Source organism: Mchenga conophoros, linkage group LG20, assembly GCF_057382185.1.
Source record: "Mchenga conophoros isolate Kocher_MC1m ecotype Shallow Benthic linkage group LG20, M_conophoros_male_GT1.1, whole genome shotgun sequence".
NCBI lineage: Eukaryota > Metazoa > Chordata > Actinopteri > Cichliformes > Cichlidae > Mchenga > Mchenga conophoros.
The window spans coordinates 37,223,976-37,244,179 of record NC_140545.1 but is presented as its reverse complement, the minus strand read 5'-3'; the positions used below and the strand labels follow the sequence as shown (position 1 = coordinate 37,244,179).

Genomic DNA, 20,204 nt, shown 5'->3' with positions numbered 1-20,204 from the left:
ACCCCACTTCGAAATCAAATTAAAATGGGGCGATTGATCTATTGATTTTATAAATCAGTAACTACAAACCTTTGTACAGGACCGGCAAACACATTTTTTAATGATTGTTTTGGCGTTTTTGAGTAAACTTAAAAAGTGAGAGCTCGTAAAAATGCTCCATCACATTTTTGTATGTTACAGTGTTTAACCACATTTCTTTTTTCCTTTACAGTGAGCATAAAAATTTCTTCGATCTCAGCTAAACATGGACTACCCTGAAGACTTCGCGCTGCCGCCGTACAATTTATCATTCTTTCCGAACAACTTCAGTTACCCTCAAAATGACACCGACTACCTGCCAATGGGGGTGAAGGTCACCATCGTGGTCGTCTACATGATCGTGTGCATCATTGGTCTGGTGGGAAACTTCCTCGTCATGTATGTCATCATAAGGTAAGATACACACCTCCTCACACTGAAGCTGTGGTGGATATGACTCTATAGTAGTGCAGTCAGATACTTCTTCTATGATCTGATGCTTTGACAGAAATAATTCAGCTTCAACAAAGAAAAGGTTGTCCTCGAGGGTTATTCATCAGTGTGCTGGCTGGGAGATGTTTTATTCATTTTCAGTTTTAACACTCATTTAATAAAATCTCTTTCATCCTTTCTGAGCTGGAGTCCTTCGTACTTTTGAGAAACTTTTGGACCCGAGTACTACAAAGCTGCGCAGATAAGCTAAAACAGTTTTTATTAGAGAATACTTTTACATGATGAGAGATTTAAAAGGCAGGTTTATAAAGTAAGAGCTGTCTTTTCCTTTGGCTTCACTGCCGTGGAGATGATTGGCTCGCTTTGTTGGTGATCTGGACAGGTTTACATGACACATCCAGCTGTGATTGCTGATAAGGGCGTCTCAACCACTCATTAGGTGTAGGACTATGTACGTTTTCACACAGGGCTGTGTAGGTTTGGATGTGTTTTCCTTCAATAATAAATATCTTTATTTAGAAACTGCATTTTGTGTTCCCTTGTGTTATCTTTGTCGAATATTTGAATTTGTTGGATGAGCTGAAACATTTCAGTGTGACAAATAAAAACACCACCGTATCATGAAATTATAAAAGGCTCATCTCGACGTCTCCAATAAAGAGTCACTAACTGATCTGGATCCAGTCTCAGTATCAGTCTCTGAGTTAGCCCAAGGAGCAAACACGACATAGATAAAAGCTCTGAGCGCTCCGTAACACCATGCTGTGTTTAATGACGTCCTACACCAGCATCAGACTCTACTTCATTTTGCACTTTTTCTCCAGTTTTGTATTAAAGCAGTAAAGCCAAGGTTCAGACCGGCCTCTGTGACGTGAGTAGTTCCTGTCAGAGGCACAACCGTAGATCCTCTGAGGCTGCTGTACCTCTAAAGCTCCAATCAGGCCTTGTTTTCTGTGAGTGACTGAGCATAACTGGGTAACCAGAGATTACAGTCATTTAGAAGCATCACACTGAACTGCTGCAGGAGATCTGCACTAGGGGTGGGCGATATAAACGATATACGATAGAAACTATATAAATTTGGCCAACGATAGAGATTTTGACCCTACCGCTCTACCGCATGTTGATGATGTCATCAAGCTGCGCCTGTTTTGATCGAAAGCATCTCAGCGGCTACAACCATTATCATCTGCAAATTATGGCGGGCGACAGTCACAGCAAAGACTTGAAGCACTTTTGAAATATGGGGAAAGCCAAAAACTGCGCTTCCTCCACTTAGGTAACATTGATTCATTAATGTTGAATTCTCTCGCAGCTGCTCTATTCCCATGTTGTTGCAGTATATTAATAACTAACCTCGTATTGTGGATGAATAATCTCAGTTGTTCTCCTGACTGAAGTTTGGCCCGTGTATAGCATCCTGCTATGCGATTGCATTTGTCCTTAACCACCAGAATCCCTCACGTTAACTTTTATCGAGTGGAAAAAAAAGTTAGCGTTCATCCTCCAGCTTCACTGTGCTAATGTTATGCTAACATAGCTGTGTCGCTAGCAATCACGTAGCACAACATTATGTACCAGCTAGCCCAACTTCAGTAACCCTGCATACGCCACTGCTGTTTAGTTTTCTGTCTTCATTTATGTTGGAAGTGATAACAGAGCTGTACGTTTGAATTAGTTTCAGAAATGGTAAATGGTAAATGGCCTGCATTTGTATAGCGCTTTTCTAGTCCATAGGACCCCAAAGCGCTTTACACTACATTCAGTCATTCACCCATTCACACACACATTCACACACTGGTGATGGCAAGCTACATTGTAGCCACAGCTGCCCTGGGGCGCACTGACAGAGGCGAGGCTGCCGGACACTGGCGCCACCGGGCCCTCTGACCACCACCAGTAGGCAAACATGGGGTTAGTATCTTGCCCAAGGATATTTGGCATGCAGCCAGGAGGCAGCCTGGGATCGAACCACCGACCTTCTGATTAGTGGCTGACCTGCTCTGCCACCTGAGCTACAGCCAGTCAGAACATGGTATGAAATGTTTAGGTGGAAGCTAGCGCGCTAACTTCCTGTTAACTTCTAACTCCGTTAAATTTAATAAATTCTGTTTTCATGGATGTTAAACTTAATTGTTACACCCGATAAAGCAGCAACGCTGATGATTTTATTAAAGATGAAAGAATTTAGACCGTTTTTAACTCTGTGTTCGTTTGACTTTGGGACCTGAAGTGGACGGAGTTTCGGACCCAGATTACTCCGCGAAGCTCCTCCCTACGGCAGCCGTAATGCTCTGACAATCCATCAAGCAGTGTGGCTTACCAAAGTTGTACCAAAACATTTTTAACAGATTTCTGCCCAAATCAGTTCGAGGTCAGTAAGCACAACCAGAATTCATACATAAGGCACACTCTCGATTTTTGAGAAAATTAAAGGATTTTAAGTGTGCCTTACAGTAGACAGAAGAAAGGAATATATCGTGATGTATATTGTTACCGCACGTGCTTGAAATTATACCGCGATATGGATTTTAGGCCATATCGCTCCTAGCCCTAATCTGCACTATCAGCATGCACTGTGTGTGTGTGCGTGTGATTTGACTGAATGTGGCGTAGGTGGACTCACAGACGTTCTGACGGTTGGCGTATCTGCCCACCGGGCAGCTGCTGTTTGTTTGTGTTTCTGATGTGTGTGTGCAAGTTTACCCTGCAGCAAAGCAGCACTCATGTATGAAGTTGTGTAATTGATGAGAGAAAATAATCCGGGTTATTTACCACAGAGTTTCCTGTCATGCGTTTCACGTTTCAAACATGAGGAAAAACAAAACATTTGAAAAATAATTTCATGTAATTGAAAATAAGATGAATTACAAAACATTAATGATGAGCAGGCTGTAAATGCTGTAAAGCACCACTGCAGGTAGTTTCTTCCACTCCTGCCTGGAGATGATCCACGTGCAGTCCCGTTCTGGTCCAGGTTTGGACCTGCTGTCCCTGCTTCCCCTGAAGGTGGTGCTCTGATACTGAGGACGGGTTAGCATTGGAGGAGTTCTTTGTGGATCAGTAATCTTTTAGGTTGCTGGTGTAAACAGACGTGGATCCCAGTCCTCTGGTGTTGTGCTCCCACATGCTTTTCCTTACACTGGTTTCACTGGAGGACGCAAAGCAGCACCTGATCCAGGAAATGGACAACATTTCAGGGGGCTCATTGGATCTGCAGTGAAGATAAAAACAGCAAAACTTGGGCTACTTCCACACGTACCCGGGTATTTTTGAAAACGCAGATTTTTCTATGCGTTTGCACCTCCCGTCCACACGTAAATGGCGTTTTCGGTCACTGAAAACAGAGATTTTTAAAAACTCCGGCCAGGGTGGATATTTTTGAAAACTCAGTTTTTGCATTTACGTGTGGACGAGAAAACGGAGAAAACGCAGCGTCAAATATGTGCGCCTTTTTTGAGGTCACACTGTGCGCCACGTTGTTTCGGTGAAATGAATTTCTACAATACTGTTACTGTTAATTGTTCTCTCTGCAGTGTTTAAATGCTTACATATACACACAGTTACTGTCCCTCCACACATACGACTCGGTTCTGCTCCTATGCCCCATCCTTGTTTACTATTTCCCACCAAGGCTTCTAGACTTCTGATTGGCCAACATTTCTACACGGTTAGGAATATATTGCCACCTGTTGCTTTGGCATGTTCCTAGCAGCGTTTTCCTTCTTTTCTGCGTTTACGTGTGGACGGGATTATTTTTTAAAACGAAAACGGAAAACCCATGTACGTGTGGACGTAGCCTTAGTTTCTGTTGTCTCCCTTGAGGTGGTGGCAGTTCATACCTTTGACATTGTTTAAGGCATGTGCAGAGACGTTCCGATCCTCTGGCTCGTTTTCTGCCTGGGGCATCAGTCGCATTGCTCGTTTATGCTCGAGATGTCGTTTGGCGTCCGTGCCCGGTTTATGGCATCGGTGAGTAGAGTTCATCACTCCCAAACAAGACTGATGAGGGTTACTGTTCTGTATTAAGCTAAAAGACCATTACTCTCAAACCTACTCTATAACCTAACTGAGCAGTTTGACCAGCCAATGGTCCACAGTCTCCCCGCTGATGAACGGTAGGTTTTTGAAACAGGGCGGCTGTGGGGGTGTGGGTGGGGGGTCAGGGGGATTTGTACTGTGTGTTGCTCCCTTTGTTATTTATTCCCAAACAGAGAGAGACAGATGGATTCCATCAGCTGGAGCAACCCCACCGCTACAGATAAAGGAAATCGAAGCTCCAAAGGCAGAACCGACATCAGTACTGAAAACACAAAGAGGTGGTTTACTAGAGACACCTCCAAACTGTGGATTTGTACCCTCTCTGCCTGCAACAGATTTAAACACAACAAATACAAAATGCAGCAGTGAAAAACCAACAATGGACAACAATGACAAACAATCACATCCACTTCAGTTTTATTTATATATCAAGAGCTTATCACAGCTTATTTTTGTTTACAGACCCTACAGTAGTACAGAAAAAATAACAATTATATGAGCCCCTGTGAGTAAACACTCGGTGACAGTGAGGAGGGAAAAACTCCCTCTTAGCAGGAAGAAATGTCCAGCACAACCAGCCTGCAGCTGGTTGGAGGTGATGCCTTTGATTTATGGGTGTACCAAGTGTCACCACCAGGTGGTGATCAGCTCTGCTCCTATCTTCACCTGAGTGTCCTGGTGCCATTGCCTTATGGGGCTTTTTCCAGGACCCACTCAGGGACTCCAAGAAGTCTGGGCACTCTGAACAAAGGCCATCCTCTCGTCCACTGTGGGAAAACCCCGACATACTGACACAGAGCCATAGGGATACTCTCCGAGGGTAACTCCAGAGTGGAACCAGTCTTCTGGATAGTCCATGTCCTCTCCAGAAGACTGGTTCCAATTATATCTACTGGGGACCTCATGCACATCCCTAAAGCCAGTTCTACTAAGCGAGGGTTGACTGCTGCCTGACCTGCAGAGCACTGATCTTCTACAGCAGGAGTGTCCTCGAGGGCCGGTGTCCTGAAACTTTTCTATGTGTCCCTGCTGCTTCAGCAAGACCTGACTGCATGCCGAGGTGGCTGCCATTTGATTCATGTTACAGCAGCTCACAATCAGCATGGTCCAATAAAAGTACTCTTTTTTTCAGAACACTTACATTTAGTTACATTTTTCCAAGTTTACTCGTGTATGGGTAGGGTTTGGCACCTCAGTATGCAGTCAGGTCTTGCTAATGACCTACTAATTGTAACCAGGTGTGTTGCAGCAGGGACACATGTAAAAGGTCCAGAACAACGGCCCTCGAGGGCTGGGGTTTGACACCCCTGGTCTACAGCAACAACCCTGTGTTCTTTAACCAGGCACTCTTCTCCAAAGAGCTGTGTGTGAAAGCCGGGTGTGAAAGATTGCTTTTCCAGTTGACCTGCATTCCCACCCTTTCCTGTGGGTAGTGTCTGAAGAATTAGCTGATGGTAGAAACTGCAGGCGTGAGGTTCCTCTGCTAGTAGTCTAGGTCAGAGATGGGGTGAGGAGCTCAAGCTCAAAGTGGAGCCACTACTCCTCCACATTGACAGGAGCCAGCAGAGGTGGTTCAGGCATCTGACCAGGAAGTGTTTCAGGGATATTTACTGTGAGGAGCCCCAGGGCATACCCTGAGCACACTATTATATCAGATGACATGGGAAGAGGTGGAGTAGGTACCCGGAGAGAGGGAGGTCTGTGCTTTGACTGCTGCCCTGACCCAGAGAGCTTTAGAAAATGGATGCTATGTTGGCATATTCATAAAATATGCACGCCTCTATAAATCCAATATCTGCATGATTAGTTTTGGACCTTCCACAATATGCATTAAAAGTGAAGATTTATTTTGAAATTAAAAGCCAGTCTTCACTTTGACCTTGAGGTAACAAAGTTAGTCATGTGTGCATGAACTCCAGGAGGTTACCAGCCTCACCCCGTGGGTCAGAGACGAGCAGAAAGGACTTTGTTAGAGAAATATAAATACTTTGTGAACATGAAACGTCAGTGAGCAGCGAGATCAATGAGGAGTGTTTTTGCTGGAACACCTCGAGAAGAAAGGAGGACCAACATGGAATCTTTTTATAAAACTCACATGGCAGCCATTGATATTGCCTCCTGTCCGAGCGTTAATGGCCTCAGATGTCCGTTTGTTTGTATAAAGGACACAGTGTGTCTCAGGAAACCAGGCTCAAGCTGATTGGATATCAGTGAAAACAGAGTCTGCTGATAAGGCTCGATGCTCGAATGACATCATTCCTGTAAATAAGATAAGATAAGATAAGATAACCTTTATTAGTCCCACACGTGGGAAATTTGTTTTGTCACAGCAGGAAGTGGACAGTGCAAAAGTTATGAGGCAAAAATTAGAATACAATACGAATAAATACAGTACACAACTGTACAGAATAGAATAAAATAAAATACTATATACAGTAGAATAAAATAAAATAAATATACAATAAGATAAAAATAGAATACAAATACAAATACTATATACAACTGAGTAAAAATACAACGATGACAGAAAGGATTATTGCACTTAGTATTATTGCATATGTATGGATGTGTGTGCTTGATCAGTTAAAGTCTTTATAACCTCTCGTTATTGGCTCCCTGTTCATTTTAGAAATATTTAAAAAATCAGAACAGTTAAGGCTTCCTGTCTGAATGCTGAATATACTGAATTTGAGGTCTTCTGGGTTTTGTGCACATGAACACTACAGAAATAAGAGCAGCAGCCCTGTGCTGCCTTTTACCAAGTCAAGGACATCCAAACTCATCTGCTGAATATTTATTTGTCTGTCATCAGGTCTGGTGCTGATCCTTGTCCTTTGGCAGTAGCAAATAAACCAAGGTTGCTCTACTTAAGGATCTGTCTCTGATCAGAGTCAGAGAAAACCTAAAACTGTGTGAGGAATATGTGATATGCAGATGTAACAGAGAGGTGGAGGTTTGCTCCAACAGCAACCTTTTTAATGGCAAGGAGGTGGAAGAAAAAGCTAACATTTGATCATTTAAATGGTGGGGTTAATGACAGATGGAAGCAGCCAGCGGCATCTAATTTAGCTCTTCCTTGTAAACAAAAACATAAAAGGATAAAAGGCACAGAGGAAGAGCCGTCGAGCAGCATTAAATGAGCTTTTGTGTCTGTCGGGAAACGGTGCTTTTTGTTTTGAGCCCTCTGTGCTGTCAGACAAAGGTGGAAACAGAGCTTTAACTCCAGCGTCAGACGTGTTTTTGGCCACGAGCAGAGATTCCTGCGAGCATCTGCTGGCTGCACAGCCTGAAAAGGCAGAGGACCGCAGGGAAGGCGTCCTGCCTGCAGACAGAGAGCAGAGGGAGCCTGGCGATGACAGGCTGGAGCTGTGTTCACACCAAACACTTTTATTCTTTACTTGTGTGTTACCCGAAGGGATTTTAGTAGGAAAAAAGAAGCCTGTTTCCATAACAACAGGCCGATCTGTGTTGTACAGCGAGGACATTGTCGGCCCGCTGCATCACTTCAGAGACGTAAGCGTGGCGATGCTCCTCGGAGGAAACCTCAAACGATGAGAGGACTGTCAGTCTGAAGGAAGGTACGGGCTTCGCAGGTGTCAGGTGACCCAGAAGCACCAAACCTCCTATCAGAGCTCCAGATTGCGGCGTGCTTTCAGACGAAAGCTGACCATCAGACACAAAACTAACAAAGACGATGAAGGACGCCACACTGAAATTTGTCACTTAAAACGATGCCTATTCTTATAATCAGGTAAAAGAAGCACTATGTCACTGTTTATTCATGAAAAGTGAAACCATCAGTTAGAAGCAGTGCTTCTGCAGTCCTGTAGCTCCAGCTGGACGGTCCTTTTGTTGGCTCAGCTCTGCGCTCTGACCGTTGCAGCAGAGTCTTTTCTTTCACTTTGGTACACAGAGGAGTCGGTGGTCCCCTCACGTCATCCGCGTGCTGACAGGTGGTATGAGCCATCTGGTTTCCTTCAAACGTGCTGCTGTGCGTTACGGCTGAACATGAGACGAGACGTAAGAAAAAGTGTAGAAAATCGCTAAATGCCATGACAGCAGTGACTGAGCGCCACAGGCAGAGAATCGCTCAGGCTGGTCTGATAACCATGAACAGAACCTCGCTCCTCGTTCTCAAACATTTATTCCAATAACTTCATGTAGAGTCATTTCCAGCGCATGTGTGTGTGCTGCCTTCATGGTGACGGAGCTGCTCCGGGGGAGTGCTGTGACATGTTTTCACTCTGACAGCACCCTGAACGCAGGACGATGTGTTCAAAGGAACATAATGAGATGTTTTCAGTGTCTGTGGGAGCTTTACTGTAGTGGGTGTGATGACAGAACACATTTCATGTAATCAAAGTATTTCAGTATTGTTTCAGGTTTAAAGACAGTTCAGTTCAATTTTATTTATACATCAAATTACAGCAACGTTAACAGTGATCCTGCAGTAATGGAGGATTGAGGCTCACCAGCCTAACTATGTGCAAAGAGTCAGCCTGCTGCTGCTTTTCCTTTGAGCCCACACACAACGCTGGCATTACTCAGTCTGCAGTCAGACTTTACAAGACTGCAGTTTTATTTCCAGAAAACTTACAGGAGAGAATCCTCACAGGGTGGAGGAGAGCATGCTATGGTGTTTGGTACTGCACAGAGGTCATTAACACCACCCAGGATACCCCTGGAGGCCATCGCCACATCCTCCTGTCTCACAGGGGTTAGGGCTTCTTCCCCCAAACACTACCCCCCACACCCACGTCCACCAACCTGAGGCACGGTCTGAGTAGGGTCCATATGTGAGTGAGGGCTACTCAGACCAGGTCCTTTGTTCTTTGTTGTTTCGTATGTATTTCTACTGTTAGTTATTTATTCCTGCACAGTTGGTGTGGAGCACCCATAATTATGCTGTAATATGTACAATGACAATAAAGGGCTATTCTATTTTATTCTATCCTATTCTATTCTAATGGATCGTGGATCTCCTTCGTTTGTGTAAGTGGAAAGAATTTACCAGCCAGCTTTACAAAGCATGCGGTCAGTCTGTCAGCTCGTCTGCTGTGGTGGACTGAGCCTTTGGTACCACAGACTCTGATTAGTCCCAGTCTGTAGTTTGAGCTGCGCTGATGGATCCAGACCGCCCAGATGAACACGCAGTCAGGCTTCGAAGTGATTCCCAGATCATAACTGGAACCTTGTATCCTTTTGCGCTTGTTGAACACATCTGTATGTGAGACGGTCGTGTCGGGTCATTCATCCCCTCGGTTCCTCGAGCCTCTGCAAGGCGTTCCATCCTGGAGTGTAACCAGAGGTTTGCACTTGGTTGTAAACGCTCTGTATCTCCATCTATGAGGGCGACTCTGGATCGTAGATGTTTACAGTGATCTGGCTGTCTCTGACCTAGTTAGCTGCTGTGAAGTTTGTTTTCATGGCCGTCTTCTGTGGTCTGCAGTAGCTTTGGCTCCTTTCCCAACAGAGAAGTGATGTTCCATGTCCCTACAGCCAGTCTTAGTGAGCAAGGATGTCTCTGTTAGCTCAGCAAACTCCAGCAAACACACAGTCTGAGTGTGTGCACAGTGTGTTGCTAGCTACAGGTCCAGCTGCTGTATGAGTGAGAGCTGACTTCACTTAGAAGCACATCATATCTTCTGTGGTCGGCTCAGTGCGGCCCGTCTTTTTAACAATGATCTGGACACTTTTAAACTTTCTCCGCTCTGATTGGCTTATTTTTGTTTTCAGCCTAATGATGGCCGCCATTACTTACATCTCTTTGGACCTCTTGCTATGTGTGTGTGTGTGTGTGTGTGTGTGTGTGTGTGTGTGTGTGTGTGTGTGTGTGTGTGTGTTGTTCGGACGGTCTTCTGGTTTCCATGCTGAGTGTGGTCATGGGCAGCCAAATACAAGCTGAACAGTTCAACACCGTTTCTGTTATCTGCTTCTTGTCCAGTTAATCCTGAAGCTCTGAAAATGTCTGTGTATCAACAGTCCATACAAACTTCCTGCGAAACCATCCATCAGTAAATCCTCCACTGGCACAGAGCAAAGATGAGGAGCTCACTTTCTGCAGTACCAGCCAACACTGTCACGGCGGGGTGCGCCGATGTGTGCGGAAACAGGACCCAAAAGCAGATGATGACGAGGAATAGTAATGATTAACAGAAAAGTGAACCTTTATTGTGATGACGGCAGGAAATGAACCAAGAGACCAAAGCAAACAGGCAAAACACTAAGAAACAAAACACTGAACTGACAAAACACTAAGAAACAAAACACTAAAGGTACTAAGACCAAAAACTATAACTATGACCGAGGTGGAAAAATAAACAGACTATGACTCTGGTGAGAATAAACAGACGAACTGACAATGGCATGAAGAAAACAAAAGGCTTAAATACAGACATGAGGTGATCAGGGGAAGTGGCGACACATGAGGAAACAGCTGACTGACATGAATCTAATGACAGGACCAGGAGGAGTGAAACTAAATACAATGACCAAAGAACACATGACACTGTCAGAATAAAACAGGAAACACTAAAACTAGACATGACAATACAAACTTAACATACCAAATACGTGATGAATAATGCAAGAACTCAAACAGAAAACCCAGGAACAATAACTGCCTAAACTAAAGGCAAATAGGAAATACCACAAAACTAACAACATCTCAAAAAATGAGAACAATACAAAGAAAGCTCAAAGTGCTGGGTCGGAGACCCAGCCTGTGACAAACACAGAGTAAGTTAGCGGGCTAGTTGTAACCACCTACACAGCATGTGTCGCCTCAGGTATGGAGAATAATTGTTGCTCTCTCAGCTGACCTGACGCCCAGCAGAGGTTCGTACATCTGCAATGATCAGACGATGCAATCTGTAACAGTGTTAACAACTGTTTAAGCATCTTCACGGAAACCCATTAAACAATGTGAGCTAAGAAAAGGTGATTCGAATGAAGAAAGACTCATCGTGAGCCACGATTGGAAAGGTTTCAGGCTGCAGGTGTCTGTCGGTTGGTGGTTTGTGGATAACATCCAAAAGTGTCCGTGCAGGGAGAGAGACATCAAACGTTCGTGCTTTGGCTCGGAGGCTTGGAGCCGACTGAATAGATAATTACACACAGATGGTCCAAGTGTGATTTTCTGCGTTGAGAGTCGTAGAAAAACGAAAACGCATTCACACGCATTGTGTCAAGTCTGACCTCCATTAGTCGGCGCTTCATTCTGTCAGATTACATTCACCGTTATCATCACAAAGGCCAAAACCAACACTTTGTCTGTGTTTTCAATCATCTGAGGGAAAGTCTGTGCAGCAGTGGGATGGTGGTGTGTGGAGGTGGAGGTCAAGCTCACGGCTGTTTTTTTGAAGTTTTTACAGAAAATAGACTGAAACAGGAAAAAGCACAAAGAGGAAAGTTTAGGAAATCTGTAATGCTGCATTACAGGATGGCTTGCTCTCCTCCACACAATGAAGGACACGTAGGCTCTGTAATCTACCTTTGTTCATGAAATCTGTTTATTCATTCCACTTTTTTATTTGGATTCACTGAAAAACACTGAAGCACCATAAGCTGCAGTTCCTCTAATGTCCACATGAGGCTCCAGCAGTGAGTGTAGAAAACACGGATGACCGGACATTGCGCCCTGGTGTATCGGATTCTGGTGTATTACCCCCAGGTGTCTGGCTGCACTCGGCTCATAAACCAGCCCCCTTCCTGTTGGTGGGGGGGCGGGGGGAGGGGGGATTCAGGCTAGAAAAGACAGGCCAGTGGTTTGCTTTCTCAGAAGTTTGATTTGAATTACTAACTTGCTGCTGTGTGAAGTGACATCACAGTGACGCCTTTGATGGCTGCTGCAGAGAAACTTGCGTGTCTCTGTTCAGGTGTGACAGATAAAGCAGAGACGCTGGGAGGAGTTCCGGCACTTACAAAACCTCGACCGACCAGTTTCAAAGTGCCAGTGTGATGCGCTCTAACCTGGACTCACCGCACTGGTTCTATTAGAAATGTAAAGATTTGCAATTTCTATGCTGATTAATTGCTAAAAGTAATGAACTTTCTAAGCTAAGATAAGCAGTGTGGTTTTTGGTGGCTGTGATGTTTTCCTCTTAGAGAATAATCAGTGCACATGAATTAATTCACCTTGAATAAGAAATCGCTCTGTTGTGTTTGAATGTTCGATAAAGTCGGTGCTACGGTTCAGACGTCAGGTGTGCAGCAGGTACTGCTGCCTGCTTGCTCACTGACATGACTGTCCATGACTGTGTCAGTGACTGTCGGTGACTGTGCCGGTGACTGTCCATGACTGTGCCAGTGACTGTCGGTGACTGTGTCAGTGACTGTCCATGACTGTGCCAGTGACTGTCGGTGACTGTGTCAGTGACTGTCCATGACTGTGTCGGTGACTGTGTCCATGACCGTGTCAGTGACCGTGTCAGTGACCGTGTCCATAACCGTGTCAGTGACTGTGTCCGTGTCAGTGACTGTGTCCATGACCGTGTCCGTGTCAGTGACCGTGACCGTGTCCATAACCGTGTCAGTGACCGTGTCAGTGACCGTAACCGTGTCCGTGACCGTGTCCATAACCGTGTCAGTGACTGTGTCCGTGACTGTGTCCGTGTCAGTGACCGTGTCCGTGACCGTGTCAGTGACCGTGTCAGTGACTGTGTCCGTGACCGTGTCAGTGACCGTGTCCGTGACTGTGTCCGTGACTGTGTCCGTGTCAGTGACCGTGTCAGTGACCGTGTCAGTGACCGTGTCAGTGACTGTGTCCATGTCAGTGACCGTGTCAGTGACTGTGTCCGTGACTGTGTCCGTGATCGTGTCAGTGACCGTGACCGTGTCCATAACCGTGTCAGTGACCGTGTCAGTGACTGTGTCCGTGTCCGTGACTGTGTCCGTGACTGTGTCCGTGTCAGTGACTGTGTCCGTGACCGTGTCCGTGACCGTGTCAGTGACCGTGTCAGTGACTGTGTCCGTGTCAGTGACCGTGTCAGTGACTGTGTCCGTGACTGTGTCCGTGATCGTGTCAGTGACCGTGACCGTGTCCATAACCGTGTCAGTGACCGTGTCAGTGGCTGTGTCCATGTCAGTGACCGTGTCAATGACCATGTCAGTGACTGTGTCCGTGACTGTGTCCGTGATCGTGTCAGTGACCGTGACCGTGTCCATAACCGTGTCAGTGACCGTGTCAGTGACTGTGTCCGTGTCAGTGACTGTGTCCATGACCGTGTCAGTTACCGTGTCAGTGACCGTGACCATGTCCATAACCGTGTCAGTGACTGTGTCCGTGACTGTGTCCATGACCGTGTCAGTGACTGTGTCCATGACCGTGTCAGTGACTGTGTTCGTGTCAGTGACTGTGTCCATGACCGTGTCAGTTACCGTGTCAGTGACCGTGACCATGTCCATAACCGTGTCAGTGACTGTGTCCGTGACTGTGTCCGTGTCAGTGACTGTGACTGTGTCCGTGACCGTGTCAGTGACTGTGTCCGTGTCAGTGACTGTGTCCGTGACCGTGTCAGTGACCGTGTCCGTGACTGTGTCCGTGACTGTGTCCGTGTCAGTGACTGTGTCCGTGACCGTGTCAGTGACTGTGTCCATGTCAGTGACCGTGTCAGTGACTGTGTCAGTGACCGTGTCCGTGACCGTGTCCATAACCGTGTCAGTGACCGTGTCAGTGGCTGTGTCCGTGTCAGTGACCATGTCAATGACCATGTCAGTGACTGTGTCCGTGACTGTGTCCGTGATCGTGTCAGTGACCGTGTCAGTGACCGTGTCAGTGACCGTGACCATGTCCATAACCGTGTCAGTGACTGTGTCCGTGACTGTGTCCATGACCGTGTCAGTGACTGTGTCCATGACCGTGTCAGTTACCGTGTCAGTGACCGTGACCATGTCCATAACCGTGTCAGTGACTGTGTCCGTGACTGTGTCCGTGTCAGTGACTGTGTCCGTGACCGTGTCAGTGACCGTGTCAGTGACCGTGTCAGTGACTGTGTCCGTGTCAGTGACTGTGTCCGTGACCGTGTCAGTGACCGTGTCCGTGACTGTGTCCGTGTCAGTGACTGTGTCCGTGACCGTGTCAGTGACCGTGTCAGTGACTGTGTCCATGTCAGTGACCGTGTCAGTGACTGTGTCAGTGACCGTGTCCGTGATCGTGTCAGTGACCGTGACCGTGTCCATAACCGTGTCAGTGACCGTGTCAGTGACTGTGTCCGTGACCGTGTCCGTGACTGTGTCCGTGTCAGTGACTGTGTCCGTGACCGTGTCAGTGACCGCGTCAGTGACCGTGTCAGTGACTGTGTCCGTGACTGTGTCCGTGATCGTGTCAGTGACCGTGACCGTGTCCATAACCGTGTCAGTGACCGTGTCAGTGGCTGTGTCCGTGTCAGTGACCGTGTCAATGACCATGTCAGTGACTGTGTCCATGACTGTGTCCGTGATCGTGTCAGTGACCGTGTCAGTGACCGTGACCATGTCCATAACCGTGTCAGTGACTGTGTCCGTGACTGTGTCCATGACCGTGTCAGTGACCGTGTCCGTGACAGTGTCCTTGACTGTGTCCGTACGGTCATGATCGGTATCATACTGTGCGAGGAGCAGGCCAGACTCTTCTTCAGCTGCTGTGCACAGCTGATTATTAAACAGAAGCAGGTCCCTGCCCCTGTTCTCACTTGCATGAACAGAAACACTGTAAACTGAGTGTTCGTGGTTCTCAGCAGCAGTAACACAGTACTGACTGCAGACGAAACACACAGCACTGAAAACGCTGTCAGTGTTCCTGTCTGCCCGTCTAACACCGGCTCACAGGTTTCCAGAGTGAATGACAGAAAGACAGCTGAAGAGGAAGGAGACGTCTGTGTCTGTGTGTGTCAGTTTATAATAAACATTACATGTTTTTAAACTCAGACGGCCGTCCTTTCTTCACCCTCAGTTTTACTGGGCTCCCAGCAAAGCCTGATGTGTATAACCTGTCTGTGTTATTAACTGGAGCTTTGCATGAACCTGTTATTGATGGTCTCTGTGTCAAATGTCCAGGTGACAGGACAGTGTGAATTATTATTCTTGTACTGTGGGAGGAAGAGGTGGGTCGTTCATCTTTACACCTGCAGAAATAAACTGTCTGGTCTCCGTTAGTATTCTGGCCCTTCATAGCACATGTGTGGAGGGATGATGGTTTTAGATCTCACCTGTTTGCAATAATAGGGGTGCTGCCTCTTTGACTGACAGGTGGATGGTGACACAGGCAGATGAAGCTGCTAGCTGTCTGCTAGGCTGAGCTGGATCATGTGACCAATAACATGGCTGCTGTGAGGTCACTGTATTAACAGAGCATCCAAGAAAGTGGAGCTCCAGGTTTAATGAGTAAAATTCTATTGTTTTGATTGGATGATACTGATTTCCAGGTGTCTGAGTCTGTGCGATGCTCCCATACAGTCTGATAACATAGGTAGTTAGCATCAGCTGATAACATATAGTTACTAGTGGTGCCAGGAAAACAAGATGGTGACGGCTAAACGCCACCCATGAGGTGTCCAGACCATCAGTGCTGTCTGTTTTTGTGGAGGAGGCTTGGTTCTGACCGACTGACTCTCAGAGGGACAGAAGCTGTTTGGCTTCACGCTCGCTGTTTTCCCCTCAGAGTCTGACGTCTGCAGGCCGGCCTGGGCGCTCTGGAGGTATTTCTTTTATAGGAGAGCAGTGATGAGGTTAAACTGAGCCATAGGACCAATGACTGATGCTCCACGTCTGCACTTCAACCAAAGCTCATCAGTCATCCACGCTGCGCTCACTCTGGCTCAGCTTTTTTATTGCCAGCGTTCTTTTGGCCAGAAGTCTCCTAAATCAAACAAAATGTTTTACCGTCCTGGATCTGTTCCCATCAACCAGGCTTTGCACGCTTGTTCCAACACGCTGAAGTCTAAACCTAACCAGCTACAGGAGCCCGCAGTGCGCTTGGGAACACGAAACTATACAATAATGCAAATGTGAGGCTGCAGTGAGAGGAAACACTGAAGAGAAATCACCTGAAGGTATCACCTGTGCATGTCTAACAGAGGAGGAGAGCCAGGCGAGCGGCTGAAGCTCCCCTGCTGAGAGGGAAAAGACTGAACCAGGGCCGCAACCGTTCATCAAGTAACTCGAACTATTAGATTAGATTAGATTTGTCTACTCAGATTCTTTGTGCATCGATGCTTCGTTTAATACACGCCGATGTTTCAAACGATGTAAACACGAGCGTTTCGACTGAACACATACCTGCAGTACATGCGAATCAAAAGTCTGACCACATCAAGCCCACGCCTCCAAGCAGTGGAGGCGGAGTCTGTTTACACACAGGGACAGCAAAGAGGTGGAGACTGAGCTCAGGTTGAGTGAAAGAAGTGCAGTGGCTGTACTGGGCTATATTTATGTCAGGGCTTTTGTTACATTGTGCACATTGAAAGTTGTGAGGTTGGACTCGAGTGCTGTGAAGCAACAGTGTTAGCAAAACTTTTAACCTATAAATGACACTCATGTAATGAGCACTGTGTCAGCATGTTTGACAGAAACACAGTAATGACTTAGCACAGTGTGTATTGATACTGTGTTTTTAGAGAGACCTAGCATGTGCCCATCTTTAAACTTTGACACTTCAGTGTTTTTTCATTTATGAGAAATTCACTTTGCCTCCACTTTTCCAAACTCTGTCCTCTACGATGCCGACCTCAGCGTGGAACTGCCTGTTAAAGGTCCGGCTGACCTTTTTAACTCTACATGCTCTGGTACTCTGTCGCTGATGTCAGGACTAAACGCTAAATCTTCACGTCACCCTTGGCTGCATGAAACCACTCGTGCTCTCAGATGCAAATGTCGACGTGCAGAGACAAAGTGGAAAAAGGACAAACTCCAGGTGTCTTTGGGCGTCCTACTATAGACCACTGTTAGAGCTGCAAAATTTGCTTTTCTGTCCAGCGTCATCAGTCACAAACCCCGAGTTTTTTTGAATATTTCTCATTGTGTGATTAACCCCTTTGCCACCGTTTCTATGGAGGCTTCCTCTGCACTTTGTGAAAAGCTTTTAAAGCTTTTGTTTTTTGTATCATATGATTTATTTAATACATTTTATGTGGAGTGAGTAAATAAAAGTATATTTACGGTGGCCCCTAGAGAAAAAACACGTACAAACTCCAAAACACGTACAAAACACAACAGAAGTGCTCCAGGATGCTAGGGGGCAGTGTTGAGCTTTTGTTACCGAGTGGCTACACAAGCCAGGAAGTACCAAGGACCAGATTTGTTGTGTGGCAGTAACAGGTAAATGAACATTTTTTTAAATTATTTAAATATATATGAGTGCTTGTGTATAAATAAACAAACCATACACATATGCTTTCAATTGTGTAATTTAAGTGATCTAGTAGCTCTGTTTTGAAGTTCAGTTAATGCTAGAAATGTGTTTTGGAGTTTGTACGTGCTTTGTCTCTAGGGGCCACCGCATATTTTTATATATAAACATATATAATTAAAACCCCGGTTTTTTTTACATTAGTAATTTCTTTTGTGCATAATTTTATATTGTTGTTGATAATAAATTAATTAAAGCAACAAAACAACCTGAAGAGCCGGTTGGGAGCCGAAAGAACGCTCTTCATGTTATTGGGCCTAGTGTTTCATTTTTATTAAATGCTTCCTTGTCATCAGGTTGTGTACCAGCTGCTTTCAAACATGCAGTTGTGCAGCCCATTATTAAAAACAAAGATCCAAATTCTAACTACAGGCCGGCCTCTAAACTCTGTTATATGTCCAAATAGTTGTGTTTAAGCACCTTCAGAGATTTTTAGACCCTCAAAGCGTTCGTGAAGTGTTCCGGTCTGGTTTTGAATCTCGTCACAGTGCTGAGACGACGCTTTTTAATCTTCTTCTTTTAACTGTCGACTCGGGTTGTTCTGCTGTTTTAGTCCTTTTAGATTTGACTGCCACCTTTGATCAGAACATTTTTCATCCAGACTTGAACACGTTGTTGGTCTCAGAGGCTCAGTTTTATCATGGTTTAACTCATAGCCGTCACAGAGGTATGTTTCTGGGAAACACTCCTCTTCCTCTGCCGCTGTTAGTTGTGGTGTGACACAGGGGTCTGTTTTCAGTCCAAGTCTCTTCTCCTTATACATGCTGTCTTTGGGATCTATTTTCAGAAAACACTGTTATGCTGATGACATCCAAATGTACTTCCCCTTGAAACTGGATGTCTCTGTCCCACTGCAGCCTCTGCTTAACCGTCTACATGATGTTAAAGCTGTTAACACAGAGTTTTCTCACCCTAAACAAAAACCAGACTGAACTGATTGTTTTTGGATGCCACGCCCCTTTGGATGAGCTAACTCAGAGCCTCGGTCCTCTCGCTTGTCATCATTCTCAGACTGTTAGAAACCTCAGAGTGTCTTTAGTCGGATCTTTAAATGAGAGAACCAAGCTGTGAAAAACAGTTTTCATCAGTTCGGTGAAATTGCCAAAGCGATGTCTCATCTTCCTCCTAAAGACCTGGACAAACGTATCGATCACCACTAGACTGGACTACTGCAGTTCTCTCTGTTTGGGTCTCCAACACTCTATACGGTGTCACTTTTTTACACTGGCTTTTAATTGAAGTACCATCAGGTTAGTTTTATGTTTGTGTTTATGTTAAATATTAATTTCCTCTGGTTCTTCTTCCCTTTGCTTCATGTCTGGTATCTGTGCACTTTGTGCTCATCTCTCACTGTCAAAGAAGAAGAAGAGTGGCTTTGAACAGCCAATCAGCCGAACATTTCAATCACGGAGCAGCTGAAGAAGTGAGAAGAAAAGGACGAGGAGAGGCAGGAGAAGCCCTCGGTCCTTTCTTCTGCTTGTGTCCCTCATTATCTGTTTTTATGCTTTCATCTCTGATTATCTTCATCATCTGTCTGCTCCCGTTTTTTCTTCATATTCATTTAATGAGCTGGATCCGAACAGAGAGCTCTGAAGAACAAACGACGGTCGTTATCTGAGATTCGGGGACGAATCCGTCTGTCTTTGGGTGCCTCCTGTGACCGTTCGATACTTTGTGGTTTATTTTGAAAGATGCAAAGTGCAGTCCTTCTCAGGTTTGTTTTCTGTTGGATTTATCATGACTCTCCCCGTTTGTTGGTTTAAATTTGTTGGTTTCCTGGCATGGACCCGACTTTTAATTCAATTTCAGTTTTATTTATACAGTGCCAAATGACAACTGTCGTGGTCCTGAGTCTGACGACTCAGGGTTTTGTGTTGTTTTATCGTATTTTATGTTCTTGTTTATTCTGATTGTGTTTTCCATTATGATTTGCCATTTGTTAGGCTTCTGTGCTGCCCTGGTCCCACTTCTCTCTGTTCCCTCTGTCTGTCCATGATGTTGTTATGTCTGCTCATGAGTCTGTTAAGTTCTGTGTCTCGTCTGGATCCCTGTGTCTGTCGTGTACTTCCTGTTTTACTTTGTAGGTCTGTGCCTTATGTCAGTGCCTTCAGTTTTGTACTCTCCCTGTCTCGTCCGTGTCTCCCAGCTGTTTCTTCTCAGTCCTGTCACCTCTTGTATTTAGTGTCTGCCCCAGCTCGTTGTCGCATTGTCCCTCATACTTCACTGTGTGTTCTGTTTGCCAGCCTGCCTGTTATTTTTTTCTTTCCCAGTTTAGCTAGTTTTCTGTTCTGTAACACCGCATGTTTTG

General features: G+C 45.6%; 2 protein-coding genes across 3 annotated transcripts in view; both read left to right on the top strand.

Moving 5' to 3' along the window:
• oprl1 (opiate receptor-like 1) overlaps positions 1–20,204 on the top strand; it is an 80,559-nt gene that overhangs the window by 12,122 nt on the left and 48,233 nt on the right. For both annotated transcript variants that reach the window (XM_085259286.1, XM_085259285.1), the window contains one exon: positions 212–432. In XM_085259286.1, the coding sequence (XP_085115412.1) occupies positions 245–432 (188 nt within the window). In that variant the 5' untranslated portion in view covers positions 212–244. The remainder of the gene's footprint in view (positions 1–211; positions 433–20,204) is intronic.
• LOC146551385 (uncharacterized) lies at positions 12,764–15,210 on the top strand. The gene is made up of 3 exons (XM_085259715.1): positions 12,764–12,797; positions 12,887–13,267; positions 14,477–15,210. The coding sequence occupies exons 1-3, from the start codon at positions 12,764–12,766 to the stop codon at positions 15,208–15,210; spliced, it is 1,149 nt and encodes a 382-aa protein (XP_085115841.1).